Below are 19,704 nucleotides of genomic sequence, written 5' to 3' on the forward strand. Positions count from 1 at the left end.
AAATATTGAATGACTAAGAAGTGCAAGTTTATAAAATATAACATTACTCAAAATATAGAGCACCACTATTTATGTGATATTCACTGTCGGGGTGGAGGGTGGGGGCAGAACCGCGAGGAGCGACACAATACCCCTTAGCTCCCTCCCCTCCAAACAAGGGCTCATATCTTTCATTTAAAATACGTCAATAATAATAACACAAGAGGTTAAAAATTTTTTTTAATTTTTTTTCATTACTGTCTAAGAAGAGGGTGGGGGCAAAAGTCGCGAGGAGCGATACCCCTTCGCTCCCTCCCTTCCAACAAGAGTTCATGTATTGTCGTGTATATATGGTGAGTATGGCTCAGCTCATAACGCGGGTGGGGGTGGCAAGGAGAAACCCCTTCGCTCCCACGGTACAGCAAATGGAGTCCGAGCGGGGAAAAAGAGCGGGAGGAAGGGGGGGGGGGTGGGGAGGGGGGGAGGGTCAGAAACGATGGGACAAGGGGAAGGAGCGGGACGGGGCGGTGGAGGGACGGAGGGCCGGGGAGGATGGGGGAGGGGAAATTGTGGGACGCATGGAAGTCGAAAGATCGGGATGTCGCCATCAGAACAGATAGCCTCTTTCTAAGGTATTTATAAGTTCTGCAAATTTAATGAGGGGTGTCCACCCTAGTGGGCCCTTCCTAGTTGTTGTGACATGTGTGCATGTTAGTTTTGCTGATTCTAACAATAATCTTAATTCGGAAAAGTGTGAGTGAATTTCTGTGCAGGGGTCAAAAAGATGTTTCATATTTAAATATTGTCTGCAATTACATTTAATTTGATTGAATTTGGATTTGATGCCATCTGTCCTGATGCGAAAGGTCAATTTTTGTATGTGCAGTGGGACCCGGAGGAAGAGACCTCCTCTAACACGGGACGGGTCCCACCCGCGAACAGCGGCCACTCGGCCCAGTTCTGCCTCCCACTGGGTGCGGACTGCCCGTCTGATCATTGATCTCGCCTCTGAAACCGAGAGGCCCACGTTCGAGACGTTGATTGTCCGGCCCATGGCCGCCTCCTTGGCGGCTCTATCTGCCAAATCGTTACCAGGTATATCTGAATGCGAGGGGATCCAGATTAGTTTTATTAAGGTACCTTTGGTAACGATTTGGTGATTTAGGAGTAATATTTCTTTAATTATTTCGTTTCTGTTTGATGTATTATTTTTAATTGCTGTTATAGCTGACTTGGAGTCGGAGAGGATCGCAACTGAGATGGGAGGGTTCTGCATATCGTTGATGTATGTACAGGCCATACAAATGGCCCAGAGTTCTGCAGTGAAAATGGATATATTATCATTTAACTTATATTTGTGTGTGACTTTTAGAGCGGGGATGGAGAAGGAGCTGCCAATATGTGTATTGTCTAGTTTGGAGCCATCAGTATAAATTTGAAGTGAATGTGCAATGGACTGGATTTTTTCTTTTGCTTTGTAACTAATAATATTTGGTTGGTATTTCTTTGATATTTCTTCGAGTGAAGTATCTACCGTTAGTGGTTCCAACATCCAAGAAGGAAGAGGAACAGAGAATGGTTTAGTAATAAAGTTTGTATTTATTTCTGCATCTTTAAGTGTAGGTGTAATGTAATCCGTGATTTGTGTGATTGTTCTGTATATATGTGGTGTTTTTTCCTTAATTTTTTGAAAGTTGGTAATATTACTTTCATCTCCATAGAGTGGTGAGAAGACAGCCTGTGTAGGGTTTTCAGTCGCAAAAGAACGTATGGCATAGTTTGAACAATTTAATTTAATTGTATAGGGCAGGGGCATCCAATCTATGTCCCGATAGATTTGTAAGGTAGTGGCATATCTGGGGAGATCAAGGGCAAGGCGCGCGGCGCGAGCTGCGAATATCTCGGGCGTCGGGTCGGAAGGCGGCTGTGCCTTACGGCGCGACTGCCATTGGTCGATCGGTGAAGCGAGCGGGCTGTGTGCAGGCTTCATGACGGTCTTGAATAAAACGCTGCTGGGGCGCTGCAGTGAGGTCAGTTTGCTACTTGCTATCAACTGAAAGTGAAAAAACATGTCTGGACGTGGTAAAGGAGGAAAAGTCAAGGGAAAGAGCAAGTCCCGCTCTTCTCGCGCGGGACTGCAGTTCCCCGTGGGGCGTATCCACCGTCTCCTGCGCAAAGGCAACTATGCTGAGCGTGTGGGTGCTGGAGCCCCTGTGTACCTGGCCGCCGTGCTGGAGTACTTGGCCGCTGAAGTGCTGGAGTTGGCAGGCAACGCCGCCCGTGACAACAAGAAGACGAGAATCATCCCTCGTCACCTTCAGCTGGCCATCCGCAACGACGAGGAGCTGAACAAGCTCCTGTCCGGTGTGACTATCGCTCAGGGTGGTGTGCTGCCCAACATCCAGGCTGTGCTTCTGCCCAAGAAGTCCCAGACCAAGGCCCCCGGCGGCAAAGCCTAAGGGAGCACTCATCACTCACTTTCCACTAAGTGACCCAGGTCCTTTTAAGGACCACCCTTTTTCCCGAGTGGGTTGGCCAATCTCGCTGCCACAAAGTTGTGTTGTGATGCGTCTGGATGTGTCAGATGCTTACTTTGCAACACACTGACACAAAATAATGCATACGTTATATACCGGCACAACACATGTGTGCACACAAATTACACATGATAAATAGATAGACAGAGAAACTGACTGATCAGCTGATCGACTGGTTGCATGTGATACGTGTGGCATCGCTCCTCCCCCCACCCCCTGCACGCACACACCACAGATAAATACCTACCTACCTACCTACATACACACATACATACATACATGCGTACATACATACACATGGTCGATCACGCTGCATCATAGTTTCTTTTGTGTTGTCGCTGACATGTCCACAGCTGCCAGTCAGTCTGTGTTGTGTTCTGTGTGTCGAGGAGCTGCTGCTGCTGCTGCTGCTGCTGCTGCTGCTATGTTCTACACATACTGATACATTGGCACACATCTAACATCTGCCAAGCACATGCTGCAACGTGATCAACCAGGCCTTGAGGGGAAAGGGGGTGGAGGGAGAGAAAGGAAGAAGAAAGAGAAAGAGCAGAAACAAACAAGTGGATACATAATTAAATGAATGAATAGATAAGTAAAGAAATGAACTTCAATAGGAAAATAAAGAAAAGAAAAAAGTAAGCAGACAGATAATGAAATAACATAAACAGGAGGAAAAGAAGAAGAAATGAACATAAATAAGAAGACAATAATGATAAAGAATAAATCAACAAATAAGCACATAAATGTGAACAAACATACAGAAGACAGATAATGAAATAATATAAACTGGAGGAAAAGAAGAAGAAATGAACATAAGTAAGGAGACAATAATGATAAAGAATAAATGAACAAATAAGCACATAAATGTGAACAAACACATAGAAGACAGATAATGAAATAATATAAACTGGAGGAAAAGAAGAAGAAATGAACATAAGTAAGGAGACAATAATGATAAAGAATAAATGAACAAATAAGCACATAAATGTGAACAAACATACAGAAGACAGATAATGAAATAATATAAACTGGAGGAAAAGAAGAAGAAATGAACATAAGTAAGGAGACAATAATGATAAAGAATAAATGAACAAATAAGCACATAAATGTGAACAAACATACAGAAGACAGATAATGAAATAATATAAACTGGAGGAAAAGAAGAAGAAATGAACATAAGTAAGGAGACAATAATGATAAAGAATAAATGAACAAATAAGCACATAAATGTGAACAAACATACAGAAGACAGATAATGAAATAATATAAACTGGAGGAAAAGAAGAAGAAATGAACATAAATAAGAAGACAATAATGATAAAGAATAAATGAACAAATAAGCACATAAATGTGAACAAACATATAGACATGCACACACGCTCAGCCGCTCACAAACACACACACACACACACACACACACACACACACACACACACACACACACACATACACACACACACACTCAGTCACCACACACTGACTGACTGACTGACTGACTACCTAATTGTTTTCCAACGGTGGAGATATAAGCACACTGGCAGTCTTACGTGCATGTGCCGTTGTTTCAGACACACACAGACATGTACAAATATATATTTAGTTGAGAGAGAGAGAGAGAGAGAGAGACCGATTGTGTATATGTTTATTATCGCCCTTGGCTATGACCTGTGAACCGAGTCCGCCATTGTGGTTCAGGGGTCAGATAAAACATGGACAGCGAGTGGCTGGCTGGGAGGCCTTTCAACCAATGAAAACAACGTCGTGAGGCTGCTCCGTGTCGTTCTTTGAGAGACGGCAGCTGCGCATAAAAGGCTGAAAAACTGTGCGATTTACATTCTGTTGCAGTACAGTTGCCAAAGGAGAAACATGTCTGGTCGCGGCAAAGGAGGTAAGGGCCTGGGAAAGGGGGGCGCCAAGCGTCACCGCAAAGTTCTTCGTGACAACATCCAGGGTATCACGAAGCCCGCTATCCGTCGTCTGGCACGTCGTGGTGGTGTGAAGCGTATCTCCGGCTTGATCTACGAGGAGACCCGTGGTGTGCTCAAGGTTTTCCTTGAGAACGTTATCCGGGACGCTGTCACTTACACGGAGCATGCCAAGAGGAAGACAGTGACGGCCATGGATGTGGTGTACGCACTGAAGCGTCAGGGTCGCACCCTGTACGGCTTCGGCGGTTAGACAACAGCAACTGCTGTCTGCCCCTCTTCCCAGACCCACTCAATCAAGCCCTTTTTAGGGCTACCAAATTTTCACAAGAGAGCTGGTGTGTCCCATTGTGTGTCATTTTCCAGCCAGTGTGTGTTGCGTGTGTGTGTGTGTGTGTGCGGCACAGTAAGCTGTGATGCAGTTGCATCATTGTTGTCACTGACCAGTCCAGCGAGCGAGTGTGTTCGTTAGATACCTAGCAGCTAATATTATCTCACCTAACCCAAGCTAAGTTAAGTTCAGCTAAGCTAACCTCACCTAACCACAGCTCAGCTCAGCTCAGCTGACATGCTACGCAGACACACAGACAAGAGAGGGTTTTGAAAAGCTAAAAAAAAAAAAATATATATATAAAAAAAATAAAAAAAAGACCTAGGAAGAGAAGGGCAAAAACGCGGCGACGGGAGCTGGAGAGGTCAGAGTTGAAAGGTGCACACACATACACACACACACACACACACACACACACACACACACACAGAGAGCAGGGAGTTGTTACGACGTGCTTTTGATTGGTGGGCAGGCGTGTTGTGGACCAATGAGGAGAGAGACTGAGAATGGCTTGCGGCTGCTGCTAACCTTTGACCCGACCTGTGAACTGTGAACTGTCGTACTCGATCGACTGTCAATGGCTGCCGCTAACCTCTGCCCCCTGACCCGTCGTGACCAGAGCTAAGGAGGCTGGAGTAGTTGTATGTCGTAGACCTATCTGTTTATTTTCACTGATCAACTTGATGTGTCCATCCCCCTCTTAATGTATGTATGTGTATATGCTCTTAGCTGAGGCTTGGTAATTGCTGAATGCTGTTTTGTTCTCATGCTATGTATATATACATCTGATCTGATCTGATCTGGTGTGGTGTCATGTTTTCATGATAATTTATTTATTTGTTCATTTTGCTGTGGCTGCGATTTTAAGGTACAGTATTCACACACATGATATGATATGATTTGATATGACATGATATATGATAGGATAGGATATATCATATTATGTTTATATATATGCAATGAGAAAGACCAGCTCTCTTGGGAAAATGAGGGTGGTCCTGAAAAGGACCTTGATGTGATGTATGTGCCGGGGTGCTGCTGAACTTAAGCACGCTCTCCTCGGATACGACGGGCCAGCTGGATGTCCTTGGGCATGATGGTCACACGCTTGGCGTGGATGGCACACAGGTTGGTGTCCTCGAACAGACCGACCAGGTAGGCCTCGCTGGCTTCCTGCAGGGCCATGACGGCAGAGCTCTGGAAACGCAGGTCAGTCTTGAAGTCCTGAGCGATCTCACGGACCAGACGCTGGAAGGGCAGCTTGCGGATCAGCAGCTCAGTGCTCTTCTGGTAACGACGGATCTCACGAAGAGCCACTGTACCGGGCCTGTAACGGTGAGGTTTCTTCACACCTCCCGTGGCAGGGGCGCTCTTGCGTGCAGCCTTGGTGGCCAGCTGCTTGCGTGGAGCTTTCCCTCCGGTCGACTTACGGGCTGTCTGCTTGGTACGGGCCATTTTCTTTGTTCGTGTCTTTCAGCGAGAGAGACGGTGAATCCGACTCGCCGCCGCGAGGCCCTTATATACCGGGCAGCGGGGCCAGTGCAAGTCGAGCGGTGGCGGTGGTGAACCAACCAATCGTCGCCAAGCTTACGTCTCTTCATGGCCAATGAAATCTGCCCCACAGGGCAGTACTGGTACTGCTGCGACTGACACAGTAACTGACGACCAAGTCTGTGTGTGTCGGTGTGTGTGTGTGTGTGTGTGTGTGTGTGCGTGTGTGTGTGATTGCACTGACTGACTGACTGACTGACTGACTGACTGAAACCGCACAGACAGATAATTATATCTGACCTAGATATATCTGACCTAGATATCCTGAGGCAATGGTGCTGACGACCAAGTGTGTGTGTGTGTGTGTGTGTGTCTGTGTCTGTGTGTTGCGTGTGTGTGCATGTGGGTGTGTGTACATGTGTATACGTATGTGTGTGTGTGTGTGTGTGTGTGATTGCACTGACTGACACAGTGACGGTACTGACTGAGAGAGAGAGAGAGAGTGTGTGTGTGTGTTGTGTGTGTGTGTGTGTGTGTGTGTGTGTGTGATTGCACTGACTGACACAGTGACGGTACTGACTGAGAGAGAGAGAGTGTGTGTGTGTGTGTGAATACGTGCGTGTGCATGTGTGTGTGTGTGTGTGTGTACATGTGTATACGTATCTGTGTGTGTGTGTGTGTGATTGCACTGACTGACACAGTGACGGTACTGACTGAGAGAGAGAGAGTGTGTGTTGTGTGTGTGTGTGTGTGGTTACGTGCGTGTGCATGTGTGTGTGTGTGTGTGTACATGTGTATACGAATCTGTGTGTGTGTGTGTGTGATTGCACTGACTGACACAGTGACTGTACTGACTGAGAGAGAGAGAGAGAGAGAGTGTGTGTGTGTGTGTGTGTGTGTGTGTGTGATTGCACTGACCAACTGACTGACTGACACAGTGACGGTACTGACTGAGAGAGCGCGCGCGTGTGTTTGTGTGTGTGTGTGTGTGTGATTGCACTGGCCGACTGACTGACACAGTGACGGTACTGACTGAGAGATAGAGAGAGAGTGTGTGTGTGTGTGTGTGTGTGCGCGCGTGCGTGTACATGTGTATACGTGTGTGTGTGTGTGTGTGATTGCACTGACCAACTGACTGACTGACAGTGACGGTACTGATTGAGAGCGCGCGCGTGTGTGTGTGACCAAGTGATTGCACTGACTGACTGACTGACCGATCGACTGACTGACACAGTAAAGAGAGAGAGAGAGTGTGTGTGTGTGTGTGTGTGTGTGTGTGTGTGTGTGTGTGTGTGTGTGTTCATGTATGCGTGTTCGCGTGTACTGAGATGGTTGTCGGCCGGCGTGTGCAGGCTTGTGTTGCCTTGATCAGGGTCACTGACACCATCTTTGACATGGCAGTGTGTTCTTCAGTGGAAATATCACTGATAGCTATTTGTTATCTGATACTGCTACTACTACTACTAGGGTGGGGGTTATGGGTTCAGCGGTTGGGTGGTGGTGTGGGGAAGAGCGAATATAATCATGCATGCACACATCGTAATAACTGGTATACGCACACATCTACGTTCAGTGTACGTCGTCGTGTTGTTGTAGAAACATTTACTTTTCGTATCCTCTGGTATATGTATGTATGTATGTATGTATGTGTGTGTGTATGTATATTGAATTATTGGCTGACATTAGAATTAAACAGATCGAGTTCGAGTTCAGTGGTAGATCTGATTTATGTTCAGCTCAGCTCTTACTATCTTACTATAATTATTTATGACAACTGAGTCAACAAGATAGACCAGTCTCGCTTTGGAAAAGATGGGTGGCCCTGAGAAGGGCCTTTGGACAGCAGGGAAAGCTGTTCCTTCGGAAGGAAGGCAGGTCTACTTGCTGCTGGTGTACTTGGTGACGGCCTTGGTACCCTCGCTGACAGCGTGTTTGGCCAGTTCACCAGGCAGCAGCAGACGCACAGCAGTCTGGATCTCGCGGCTGGTGATGGTGGAACGCTTGTTGTAGTGGGCCAGTCTGGAAGCTTCAGCGGCGATTCTCTCAAAGATATCGTTAACGAAGCTGTTCATGATGGACATGGCTTTGCTGCTGATACCAGTGTCAGGATGCACCTGCTTCAGCACCTTGTAGATGTAGATAGCATAACTTTCCTTCCTCTTCCTCTTGCGCTTCTTGTCTCCGGCACGGACGGCCTTAGCCTTGCCGGCTTTCTTGGCACCTTTGGAGCTGACTTTGGGTGGCATTGTCGCACGTTGAACGAGTGACTGAATGCAAGGCGCGCGGCGCGAGCTGCGAATATCTCGGGCGTCGGGTCGGAAGGCGGCTGTGCCTTACGGCGCGACTGCCATTGGTCGATCGGTGAAGCGAGCGGGCTGTGTGCAGGCTTCATGACGGTCTTGAATAAAACGCTGCTGGGGCGCTGCAGTGAGGTCAGTTTGCTACTTGCTATCAACTGAAAGTGAAAAAACATGTCTGGACGTGGTAAAGGAGGAAAAGTCAAGGGAAAGAGCAAGTCCCGCTCTTCTCGCGCGGGACTGCAGTTCCCCGTGGGGCGTATCCACCGTCTCCTGCGCAAAGGCAACTATGCTGAGCGTGTGGGTGCTGGAGCCCCTGTGTACCTGGCCGCCGTGCTGGAGTACTTGGCCGCTGAAGTGCTGGAGTTGGCAGGCAACGCCGCCCGTGACAACAAGAAGACGAGAATCATCCCTCGTCACCTTCAGCTGGCCATCCGCAACGACGAGGAGCTGAACAAGCTCCTGTCCGGTGTGACTATCGCTCAGGGTGGTGTGCTGCCCAACATCCAGGCTGTGCTTCTGCCCAAGAAGTCCCAGACCAAGGCCCCCGGCGGCAAAGCCTAAGGGAGCACTCATCACTCACTTTCCACTAAGTGACCCAGGTCCTTTTAAGGACCACCCTTTTTCCCGAGTGGGTTGGCCAATCTCGCTGCCACAAAGTTGTGTTGTGATGCGTCTGGATGTGTCAGATGCTTACTTTGCAACACACTGACACAAAATAATGCATACGTTATATACCGGCACAACACATGTGTGCACACAAATTACACATGATAAATAGATAGACAGAGAAACTGACTGATCAGCTGATCGACTGGTTGCATGTGATACGTGTGGCATCGCTCCTCCCCCCACCCCCTGCACGCACACACCACAGATAAATACCTACCTACCTACCTACATACACACATACATACATACATGCGTACATACATACACATGGTCGATCACGCTGCATCATAGTTTCTTTTGTGTTGTCGCTGACATGTCCACAGCTGCCAGTCAGTCTGTGTTGTGTTCTGTGTGTCGAGGAGCTGCTGCTGCTGCTGCTGCTGCTGCTGCTGCTATGTTCTACACATACTGATACATTGGCACACATCTAACATCTGCCAAGCACATGCTGCAACGTGATCAACCAGGCCTTGAGGGGAAAGGGGGTGGAGGGAGAGAAAGGAAGAAGAAAGAGAAAGAGCAGAAACAAACAAGTGGATACATAATTAAATGAATGAATAGATAAGTAAAGAAATGAACTTCAATAGGAAAATAAAGAAAAGAAAAAAGTAAGCAGACAGATAATGAAATAACATAAACAGGAGGAAAAGAAGAAGAAATGAACATAAATAAGAAGACAATAATGATAAAGAATAAATCAACAAATAAGCACATAAATGTGAACAAACATACAGAAGACAGATAATGAAATAATATAAACTGGAGGAAAAGAAGAAGAAATGAACATAAGTAAGGAGACAATAATGATAAAGAATAAATGAACAAATAAGCACATAAATGTGAACAAACACATAGAAGACAGATAATGAAATAATATAAACTGGAGGAAAAGAAGAAGAAATGAACATAAGTAAGGAGACAATAATGATAAAGAATAAATGAACAAATAAGCACATAAATGTGAACAAACATACAGAAGACAGATAATGAAATAATATAAACTGGAGGAAAAGAAGAAGAAATGAACATAAGTAAGGAGACAATAATGATAAAGAATAAATGAACAAATAAGCACATAAATGTGAACAAACATACAGAAGACAGATAATGAAATAATATAAACTGGAGGAAAAGAAGAAGAAATGAACATAAGTAAGGAGACAATAATGATAAAGAATAAATGAACAAATAAGCACATAAATGTGAACAAACATATAGACATGCACACACGCTCAGCCGCTCACAAACACACACACACACACACACACACACACACACACACACACACACACACACACATACACACACACACACTCAGTCACCACACACTGACTGACTGACTGACTGACTACCTAATTGTTTTCCAACGGTGGAGATATAAGCACACTGGCAGTCTTACGTGCATGTGCCGTTGTTTCAGACACACACAGACATGTACAAATATATATTTAGTTGAGAGAGAGAGAGAGAGAGACCGATTGTGTATATGTTTATTATCGCCCTTGGCTATGACCTGTGAACCGAGTCCGCCATTGTGGTTCAGGGGTCAGATAAAACATGGACAGCGAGTGGCTGGCTGGGAGGCCTTTCAACCAATGAAAACAACGTCGTGAGGCTGCTCCGTGTCGTTCTTTGAGAGACGGCAGCTGCGCATAAAAGGCTGAAAAACTGTGCGATTTACATTCTGTTGCAGTACAGTTGCCAAAGGAGAAACATGTCTGGTCGCGGCAAAGGAGGTAAGGGCCTGGGAAAGGGGGGCGCCAAGCGTCACCGCAAAGTTCTTCGTGACAACATCCAGGGTATCACGAAGCCCGCTATCCGTCGTCTGGCACGTCGTGGTGGTGTGAAGCGTATCTCCGGCTTGATCTACGAGGAGACCCGTGGTGTGCTCAAGGTTTTCCTTGAGAACGTTATCCGGGACGCTGTCACTTACACGGAGCATGCCAAGAGGAAGACAGTGACGGCCATGGATGTGGTGTACGCACTGAAGCGTCAGGGTCGCACCCTGTACGGCTTCGGCGGTTAGACAACAGCAACTGCTGTCTGCCCCTCTTCCCAGACCCACTCAATCAAGCCCTTTTTAGGGCTACCAAATTTTCACAAGAGAGCTGGTGTGTCCCATTGTGTGTCATTTTCCAGCCAGTGTGTGTTGCGTGTGTGTGTGCGGCACAGTAAGCTGTGATGCAGTTGCATCATTGTTGTCACTGACCAGTCCAGCGAGCGAGTGTGTTCGTTAGATACCTAGCAGCTAATATTATCTCACCTAACCCAAGCTAAGTTAAGTTCAGCTAAGCTAACCTCACCTAACCACAGCTCAGCTCAGCTCAGCTGACATGCTACGCAGACACACAGACAAGAGAGGGTTTTGAAAAGCTAAAAAAAAAAAAATATATATATAAAAAAAATAAAAAAAAGACCTAGGAAGAGAAGGGCAAAAACGCGGCGACGGGAGCTGGAGAGGTCAGAGTTGAAAGGTGCACACACATACACACACACACACACACACACACACACACACACACACAGAGAGCAGGGAGTTGTTACGACGTGCTTTTGATTGGTGGGCAGGCGTGTTGTGGACCAATGAGGAGAGAGACTGAGAATGGCTTGCGGCTGCTGCTAACCTTTGACCCGACCTGTGAACTGTGAACTGTCGTACTCGATCGACTGTCAATGGCTGCCGCTAACCTCTGCCCCCTGACCCGTCGTGACCAGAGCTAAGGAGGCTGGAGTAGTTGTATGTCGTAGACCTATCTGTTTATTTTCACTGATCAACTTGATGTGTCCATCCCCCTCTTAATGTATGTATGTGTATATGCTCTTAGCTGAGGCTTGGTAATTGCTGAATGCTGTTTTGTTCTCATGCTATGTATATATACATCTGATCTGATCTGATGTGGTGTGGTGTCATGTTTTCATGATAATTTATTTATTTGTTCATTTTGCTGTGGCTGCGATTTTAAGGTACAGTATTCACACACATGATATGATATGATTTGATATGACATGATATATGATAGGATAGGATATATCATATTATGTTTATATATATGCAATGAGAAAGACCAGCTCTCTTGGGAAAATGAGGGTGGTCCTGAAAAGGACCTTGATGTGATGTATGTGCCGGGGTGCTGCTGAACTTAAGCACGCTCTCCTCGGATACGACGGGCCAGCTGGATGTCCTTGGGCATGATGGTCACACGCTTGGCGTGGATGGCACACAGGTTGGTGTCCTCGAACAGACCGACCAGGTAGGCCTCGCTGGCTTCCTGCAGGGCCATGACGGCAGAGCTCTGGAAACGCAGGTCAGTCTTGAAGTCCTGAGCGATCTCACGGACCAGACGCTGGAAGGGCAGCTTGCGGATCAGCAGCTCAGTGCTCTTCTGGTAACGACGGATCTCACGAAGAGCCACTGTACCGGGCCTGTAACGGTGAGGTTTCTTCACACCTCCCGTGGCAGGGGCGCTCTTGCGTGCAGCCTTGGTGGCCAGCTGCTTGCGTGGAGCTTTCCCTCCGGTCGACTTACGGGCTGTCTGCTTGGTACGGGCCATTTTCTTTGTTCGTGTCTTTCAGCGAGAGAGACGGTGAATCCGACTCGCCGCCGCGAGGCCCTTATATACCGGGCAGCGGGGCCAGTGCAAGTCGAGCGGTGGCGGTGGTGAACCAACCAATCGTCGCCAAGCTTACGTCTCTTCATGGCCAATGAAATCTGCCCCACAGGGCAGTACTGGTACTGCTGCGACTGACACAGTAACTGACGACCAAGTCTGTGTGTGTCGGTGTGTGTGTGTGTGTGTGTGTGTGTGTGTGCGTGTGTGTGTGATTGCACTGACTGACTGACTGACTGACTGACTGACTGAAACCGCACAGACAGATAATTATATCTGACCTAGATATATCTGACCTAGATATCCTGAGGCAATGGTGCTGACGACCAAGTGTGTGTGTGTGTGTGTGTGTCTGTGTCTGTGTGTTGCGTGTGTGTGCATGTGGGTGTGTGTACATGTGTATACGTATGTGTGTGTGTGTGTGTGTGTGTGATTGCACTGACTGACACAGTGACGGTACTGACTGAGAGAGAGAGAGAGAGAGAGTGTGTGTGTGTGTTGTGTGTGTGTGTGTGTGTGTGTGTGTGTGATTGCACTGACTGACACAGTGACGGTACTGACTGAGAGAGAGAGAGTGTGTGTGTGTGTGTGAATACGTGCGTGTGCATGTGTGTGTGTGTGTGTGTGTACATGTGTATACGTATCTGTGTGTGTGTGTGTGTGATTGCACTGACTGACACAGTGACGGTACTGACTGAGAGAGAGAGAGTGTGTGTTGTGTGTGTGTGTGTGTGGTTACGTGCGTGTGCATGTGTGTGTGTGTGTGTGTACATGTGTATACGAATCTGTGTGTGTGTGTGTGTGATTGCACTGACTGACACAGTGACTGTACTGACTGAGAGAGAGAGAGAGAGAGAGTGTGTGTGTGTGTGTGTGATTGCACTGACCAACTGACTGACTGACAGTGACGGTACTGATTGAGAGCGCGCGCGTGTGTGTGTGACCAAGTGATTGCACTGACTGACTGACTGACCGATCGACTGACTGACACAGTAAAGAGAGAGAGAGAGAGTGTGTGTGTGTGTGTGTGTGTGTGTGTGTGTGTGTGTGTGTGTGTTCATGTATGCGTGTTCGCGTGTACTGAGATGGTTGTCGGCCGGCGTGTGCAGGCTTGTGTTGCCTTGATCAGGGTCACTGACACCATCTTTGACATGGCAGTGTGTTCTTCAGTGGAAATATCACTGATAGCTATTTGTTATCTGATACTGCTACTACTACTACTAGGGTGGGGGTTATGGGTTCAGCGGTTGGGTGGTGGTGTGGGGAAGAGCGAATATAATCATGCATGCACACATCGTAATAACTGGTATACGCACACATCTACGTTCAGTGTACGTCGTCGTGTTGTTGTAGAAACATTTACTTTTCGTATCCTCTGGTATATGTATGTATGTATGTATGTATGTGTGTGTGTATGTATATTGAATTATTGGCTGACATTAGAATTAAACAGATCGAGTTCGAGTTCAGTGGTAGATCTGATTTATGTTCAGCTCAGCTCTTACTATCTTACTATAATTATTTATGACAACTGAGTCAACAAGATAGACCAGTCTCGCTTTGGAAAAGATGGGTGGCCCTGAGAAGGGCCTTTGGACAGCAGGGAAAGCTGTTCCTTCGGAAGGAAGGCAGGTCTACTTGCTGCTGGTGTACTTGGTGACGGCCTTGGTACCCTCGCTGACAGCGTGTTTGGCCAGTTCACCAGGCAGCAGCAGACGCACAGCAGTCTGGATCTCGCGGCTGGTGATGGTGGAACGCTTGTTGTAGTGGGCCAGTCTGGAAGCTTCAGCGGCGATTCTCTCAAAGATATCGTTAACGAAGCTGTTCATGATGGACATGGCTTTGCTGCTGATACCAGTGTCAGGATGCACCTGCTTCAGCACCTTGTAGATGTAGATAGCATAACTTTCCTTCCTCTTCCTCTTGCGCTTCTTGTCTCCGGCACGGACGGCCTTAGCCTTGCCGGCTTTCTTGGCACCTTTGGAGCTGACTTTGGGTGGCATTGTCGCACGTTGAACGAGTGACTGAATGCAAGGCGGAACTATAGGGTTTTACGTCTTCCGGCGGTCGCCATGTGAGACATTGGTGTTTGCCGTTGCTGTTGGAAAAACAAACAGAAAAAAAGAGGGGGTTAGGAACTGATGAGAAATATGTTGTGTGCATGTAATAAGAGTTACGTCTAAAATATCGATATTATTGTATGCTCCGAGGCTGCTGTCCATGGGGAGGGGCCGATAAGATATCTTTATTTAAATCGTTTAAAAATAGATAAAATCTCAGGGCCACCTGATTAAAAACTGTAACAAAGAAGAATGTACAGAAAAGAAACAAGACAAACGTATATACACAGCTACACTTCATACTCATGTAAAAGACATCTTTTATGGACTAAATATTGAATGACTAAGAAGTGCAAGTTTATAAAATATAACATTACTCAAAATATAGAGCACCACTATTTATGTGATATTCACTGTCGGGGTGGAGGGTGGGGGCAGAACCGCGAGGAGCGACACAATACCCCTTCGCTCCCTCCCCTCCAAACAAGGGCTCATATCTTTCATTTAAAATACGTCAATAATAATAACACAAGAGGTTAAAAAAAGATTTTTTTTTTTTTTCATTACTGTCTAAGAAGAGGGTGGGGGCAAAAGTCGCGAGGAGCGATACCCCTTCGCTCCCTCCCTTCCAACAAGAGTTCATGTGTTGTCGTGTATATATGGTGAGTATGGCTCAGCTCATAACGCGGGTGGGGGTGGCAAGGAGAAACCCCTTCGCTCCCACGGTACAGCAAATGGAGTCCGAGCGGGGAAAAAGAGCGGGAGGAAGGGGGGGGGTGGGGAGGGGGGGAGGGTCAGAAACGATGGGACAAGGGGAAGGAGCGGGACGGGGCGGTGGAGGGACGGAGGGCCGGGGAGGATGGGGGAGGGGAAATTGTGGGACGCATGGAAGTCGAAAGATCGGGATGTCGCCATCAGAACAGATAGCCTCTTTCTAAGGTATTTATAAGTTCTGCAAATTTAATGAGGGGTGTCCACCCTAGTGGGCCCTTCCTAGTTGTTGTGACATGTGTGCATGTTAGTTTTGCTGATTCTAACAATAATCTTAATTCGGAAAAGTGTGAGTGAATTTCTGTGCAGGGGTCAAAAAGATGTTTCATATTTAAATATTGTCTGCAATTACATTTAATTTGATTGAATTTGGATTTGATGCCATCTGTCCTGATGCGAAAGGTCAATTTTTGTATGTGCAGTGGGACCCGGAGGAAGAGACCTCCTCTAACACGGGACGGGTCCCACCCGCGAACAGCGGCCACTCGGCCCAGTTCTGCCTCCCACTGGGTGCGGACTGCCCGTCTGATCATTGATCTCGCCTCTGAAACCGAGAGGCCCACGTTCGAGACGTTGGTTGTCCGGCCCATGGCCGCCTCCTTGGCGGCTCTATCTGCCAAATCGTTACCAGGTATATCTGAATGCGAGGGGATCCAGATTAGTTTTATTAAGGTACCTTTGGTAACGATTTGGTGATTTAGGAGTAATATTTCTTTAATTATTTCGTTTCTGTTTGATGTATTATTTTTAATTGCTGTTATAGCTGACTTGGAGTCGGAGAGGATCGCAACTGAGATGGGAGGGTTCTGCATATCGTTGATGTATGTACAGGCCATACAAATGGCCCAGAGTTCTGCAGTGAAAATGGATATATTATCATTTAACTTATATTTGTGTGTGACTTTTAGAGCGGGGATGGAGAAGGAGCTGCCAATATGTGTATTGTCTAGTTTGGAGCCATCAGTATAAATTTGAAGTGAATGTGCAATGGACTGGATTTTTTCTTTTGCTTTGTAACTAATAATATTTGGTTGGTATTTCTTTGATATTTCTTCGAGTGAAGTATCTACCGTTAGTGGTTCCAACATCCAAGAAGGAAGAGGAACAGAGAATGGTTTAGTAATAAAGTTTGTATTTATTTCTGCATCTTTAAGTGTAGGTGTAATGTAATCCGTGATTTGTGTGATTGTTCTGTATATATGTGGTGTTTTTTCCTTAATTTTTTGAAAGTTGGTAATATTACTTTCATCTCCATAGAGTGGTGAGAAGACAGCCTGTGTAGGGTTTTCAGTCGCAAAAGAACGTATGGCATAGTTTGAACAATTTAATTTAATTGTATAGGGCAGGGGCATCCAATCTATGTCCCGATAGATTTGTAAGGTAGTGGCATATCTGGGGAGATCAAGGGCTACCTTAAGAGCCCTTATTTCGATTCGTTCCAGTCGTTGCATCGTTGACGCAGGTGCATTGAAAAAAACCTCCTGTCCATACAGGAGGCGTGACCTTACCAGGGCCCTAACTAAGTTTACACGGACCTTAAGGTCAGAGGCCCATTTTACTTTAGATAATATTTTGATAAAATTAATGGCTGAGGTAGATTTACTTATCAGGTAATTAATGTGCGTGTTCCAGTTAAGAGTTTCAGTAAAAATGACGCCCAGAAATTTTACTTGTTTCGCCTGTTTTATGACGTCATCATAAATGTGTACACTAAAATCAGTGTCCCTTTTTCTGCTAAAAACCATAAATACACATTTACCTGTTGAGAAGAAAAAACCGTTATAAAATAAATAAGTGGTAAGTAGGTCTATATCATATTGAAAATCTTTTAAGGCTTTATCGTATTTGTTAACAGACCGTGACTTGTAGGCTTCTGACCATAAAACCATGTCATCAGCGTACACCAGTACAGAACATTTTCTAAAATTTAACTTATTCATATCATACAACATAATATTAAACAAGGTGGGAGCTATGATGCTTCCCTGTGGGACGCCCATGTCGAGCTTATATGTTCGTGAAAGGGCGTTACCCACCCGTACTCTGAGTGTTCTACTACTTAAAAATTGCTTAATGAAATCATACATTTTACCATTAATCCCTATCTTACCTAATTTAAAAAGTAATTTGTTGTGCCACACTGAGTTGTAGGCACCTTTAATATCAAAAAAAGTAGCAAAAACTTTATTTTTTTTAGCAAGGGCTTTCTTTATATTGCAATTTAAACTAACTAGATGGTCTGTGCAGCTCCTGCCTACTCTAAATCCTGCTTGAAAAGATGGAATAATGTGATTTTTTTCTAAAAAGTTCTCTAGCCTATTCTTAACAATTCTTTCGAAAATTTTTCCTAGGTGAGGTGTGAGAGAGATGGGGCGGTAAGAGTCTGGGGACCCTTTGGGTTTCCCTGGCTTATGGACGCCCACTACCATGGCGTCCCTCCAGGCCTGTGGTATGGCCCCCTCCGTCCAACATCTCTCATAAAATCTATATAGGGCATCTATCATATTGGGGGGAAGCCTTCCTAACATTTTATATGAGATTGGATCAGTGCCAGTTGCTTTGTTTATATTTTTTATACCGTTTAAAGTTTCTATAATTTCTTTTTTTGTCAGTGGAGCATTATGTATGGTATTGCAGGGAGGGGGGTCGGGGACGAGTCCCTTGGACCTCCTCCTCTCCTGTTCCCTCTGGCCCAGGGACGCGGTCTGGCTGGCCCTTGCAAAAGAGAGGGCCAGCACGTCCGCCTTTTCCTGATTATTGGCGGTGTACCCGCCTCCATTCTTGAGTGGGGGCTCGGGGAGAGCCCCTTTAAATTTGAGCTTTTTAATAGCTTTCCACGCTTGTCCCAAATTTCTAAAATCAATTATCTTATTATTTAATTTACTAAAGTACTCAAGCTTAGCTCTGGCGATCGTAATGTCACAGTATTTTTCCTTATTTTTCTTTTCCGCGAAGGTCAAGTCGCCTGGACTTCTCTTGAAAGCGGCACAGGCCTGTCTTTTTTCTTTTACCGCCTGGTGGCATACTTCGTTCCACCAGGGGTTCAGTCTACGTCTGTTCGTTTTATTTGTGACATTTTTAACTGGGATGGAGCTGTTTGCTGCAGAAATAATGTTTTCTCTTATGTTATTATAATGGATTTCTAGATTTGCGTCATACAGGTGGTCAGGGTCTATCAATTCTAAATAGTTGCTAAATTGGGTCCAGTCTGCTTTCTCATAGTTGTATGTTGATTTTACAACAGTGTCTGTTTGTGTGAAGTCTGTGTGTATTTGTAATTTGATTGGCATGTGGTCAGAGCGGAGGGGGTCATCCTCCACCGTCCATACACATGCCACGGTCAGGTCGGAGCTAACTAACGTCAGGTCAATCGCAGTCAGTCTGTCTGTCTGTCTGTCTGGTAATCTTGTTGGTGTTCCGTCGTTCAGTAGAACTAGGTCTGAGTCTACTATGTTTTGATGGAGGGCTCCGCCTCCCCCTGTATACATGTTACTTGAATGTTCCCAGCTGGGGTGGCGGCAGTTGAAGTCGCCGACTATAATCCATTTTTTATTGTTGTCTAAGTTTTGTAACCAGTCTGTACACCCCGACCGGGCACATCCTTTCGGATAATAGAGGTTAACAATATTCGTTTTTTTGTCAGCAAGAGTTATTTGTATGGAGTTTACGTATGTGTGGCCGTCATCATTTTCAATCGGAGAGGAAATGTATGTGTACTGACAGTGTGTGTGAACATAAGTTGCTGTGTAAACTTTATTTAACTTATTACTTACTTGGGGTGGGTAATAGTAACCTTCTATTATGGGCAAGTCGGGGTATGGAACATTAAGTGACTGTAAACACAGAACATGATAAATGTGGTCACTGTTATGTAAGAAGTGAAGGAGATAATCGTAAGTGGTTTTTATGGATCTACAGTTCCATTGTAGCAGGTTTAGTATGTCTTTGGCCGTCATGTTGCTGTCTCTAACATTTGTATTGTCAACAGTGGTTCTTTGGTTATCGGGGTACTTGTCCATAATTATGTCCT

General features: G+C 45.9%; 9 protein-coding genes across 13 annotated transcripts in view; 5 read left to right on the forward strand and 4 right to left on the reverse strand.

The window, feature by feature from the left end:
- The window catches only part of LOC143288343 (uncharacterized), a 63,279-nt gene that overhangs the window by 12,117 nt on the left and 31,458 nt on the right, over positions 1–19,704 (forward strand). For 3 of the 5 annotated variants that reach the window (XM_076596716.1, XM_076596718.1, XM_076596717.1), the window contains exon 1: positions 15,835–16,305. In XM_076596716.1, the coding sequence (XP_076452831.1) occupies positions 16,053–16,305 (253 nt within the window). In that variant the 5' untranslated portion in view covers positions 15,835–16,052. Of the gene's footprint in view, positions 1–982; positions 1,075–5,247; positions 5,417–11,803; positions 11,973–15,834; positions 16,306–19,704 lie in introns of those variants that run through there. The other 2 variants (XM_076596723.1, XM_076596720.1) reach the window with 2 other exon arrangements.
- LOC143288001 (histone H2A) lies at positions 1,952–2,602 on the forward strand. Its single transcript, XM_076596252.1, has one exon. It carries the CDS (start codon positions 2,049–2,051, stop codon positions 2,436–2,438), a length of 390 nt encoding a protein of 129 aa, XP_076452367.1. The 5' UTR covers positions 1,952–2,048; the 3' UTR covers positions 2,439–2,602.
- On the forward strand, positions 4,232–4,956 carry LOC143288002 (histone H4). The gene has a single exon (XM_076596253.1). The coding sequence runs from the start codon at positions 4,386–4,388 to the stop codon at positions 4,695–4,697; it is 312 nt and encodes a 103-aa protein (XP_076452368.1). The 5' UTR covers positions 4,232–4,385; the 3' UTR covers positions 4,698–4,956.
- Positions 5,685–6,432, reverse strand: LOC143288003 (histone H3). The gene has a single exon (XM_076596254.1). The coding sequence runs from the start codon at positions 6,228–6,230 to the stop codon at positions 5,820–5,822; it is 411 nt and encodes a 136-aa protein (XP_076452369.1). The 5' UTR covers positions 6,231–6,432; the 3' UTR covers positions 5,685–5,819.
- On the reverse strand, positions 8,041–8,549 carry LOC143288005 (histone H2B, gonadal). The gene has a single exon (XM_076596257.1). It carries the CDS (start codon positions 8,510–8,512, stop codon positions 8,144–8,146), a length of 369 nt encoding a protein of 122 aa, XP_076452372.1. The 5' UTR covers positions 8,513–8,549; the 3' UTR covers positions 8,041–8,143.
- On the forward strand, positions 8,548–9,291 carry LOC143288004 (histone H2A). The gene has a single exon (XM_076596256.1). It carries the CDS (start codon positions 8,738–8,740, stop codon positions 9,125–9,127), a length of 390 nt encoding a protein of 129 aa, XP_076452371.1. The 5' UTR covers positions 8,548–8,737; the 3' UTR covers positions 9,128–9,291.
- Positions 10,788–11,310, forward strand: LOC143288006 (histone H4). The gene has a single exon (XM_076596258.1). It carries the CDS (start codon positions 10,950–10,952, stop codon positions 11,259–11,261), a length of 312 nt encoding a protein of 103 aa, XP_076452373.1. The 5' UTR covers positions 10,788–10,949; the 3' UTR covers positions 11,262–11,310.
- Positions 11,966–13,017, reverse strand: LOC143288338 (histone H3). Its single transcript, XM_076596710.1, has one exon. The coding sequence runs from the start codon at positions 12,784–12,786 to the stop codon at positions 12,376–12,378; it is 411 nt and encodes a 136-aa protein (XP_076452825.1). The 5' UTR covers positions 12,787–13,017; the 3' UTR covers positions 11,966–12,375.
- On the reverse strand, positions 14,375–14,861 carry LOC143288007 (histone H2B, gonadal). Its single transcript, XM_076596259.1, has one exon. It carries the CDS (start codon positions 14,844–14,846, stop codon positions 14,478–14,480), a length of 369 nt encoding a protein of 122 aa, XP_076452374.1. The 5' UTR covers positions 14,847–14,861; the 3' UTR covers positions 14,375–14,477.

This window comes from Babylonia areolata, chromosome 12 (assembly GCF_041734735.1).
Source record: "Babylonia areolata isolate BAREFJ2019XMU chromosome 12, ASM4173473v1, whole genome shotgun sequence".
NCBI classification, from domain to species: domain Eukaryota; kingdom Metazoa; phylum Mollusca; class Gastropoda; order Neogastropoda; family Buccinidae; genus Babylonia; species Babylonia areolata.

What these genes read in the sequence shown, in the direction of transcription:
- LOC143288338 (XM_076596710.1), bottom strand. Translation starts at nt 12,786, where the DNA reads ATGGCCCGTACCAAGCAGACAGCCCGTAAGTCGACCGGAGGGAAAGCT.
- LOC143288002 (XM_076596253.1), top strand. Translation starts at nt 4,386, where the DNA reads ATGTCTGGTCGCGGCAAAGGAGGTAAGGGCCTGGGAAAGGGGGGCGCC.
- LOC143288003 (XM_076596254.1), bottom strand. Translation starts at nt 6,230, where the DNA reads ATGGCCCGTACCAAGCAGACAGCCCGTAAGTCGACCGGAGGGAAAGCT.
- LOC143288001 (XM_076596252.1), top strand. Translation starts at nt 2,049, where the DNA reads ATGTCTGGACGTGGTAAAGGAGGAAAAGTCAAGGGAAAGAGCAAGTCC.
- LOC143288006 (XM_076596258.1), top strand. Translation starts at nt 10,950, where the DNA reads ATGTCTGGTCGCGGCAAAGGAGGTAAGGGCCTGGGAAAGGGGGGCGCC.
- LOC143288005 (XM_076596257.1), bottom strand. Translation starts at nt 8,512, where the DNA reads ATGCCACCCAAAGTCAGCTCCAAAGGTGCCAAGAAAGCCGGCAAGGCT.
- LOC143288004 (XM_076596256.1), top strand. Translation starts at nt 8,738, where the DNA reads ATGTCTGGACGTGGTAAAGGAGGAAAAGTCAAGGGAAAGAGCAAGTCC.
- LOC143288007 (XM_076596259.1), bottom strand. Translation starts at nt 14,846, where the DNA reads ATGCCACCCAAAGTCAGCTCCAAAGGTGCCAAGAAAGCCGGCAAGGCT.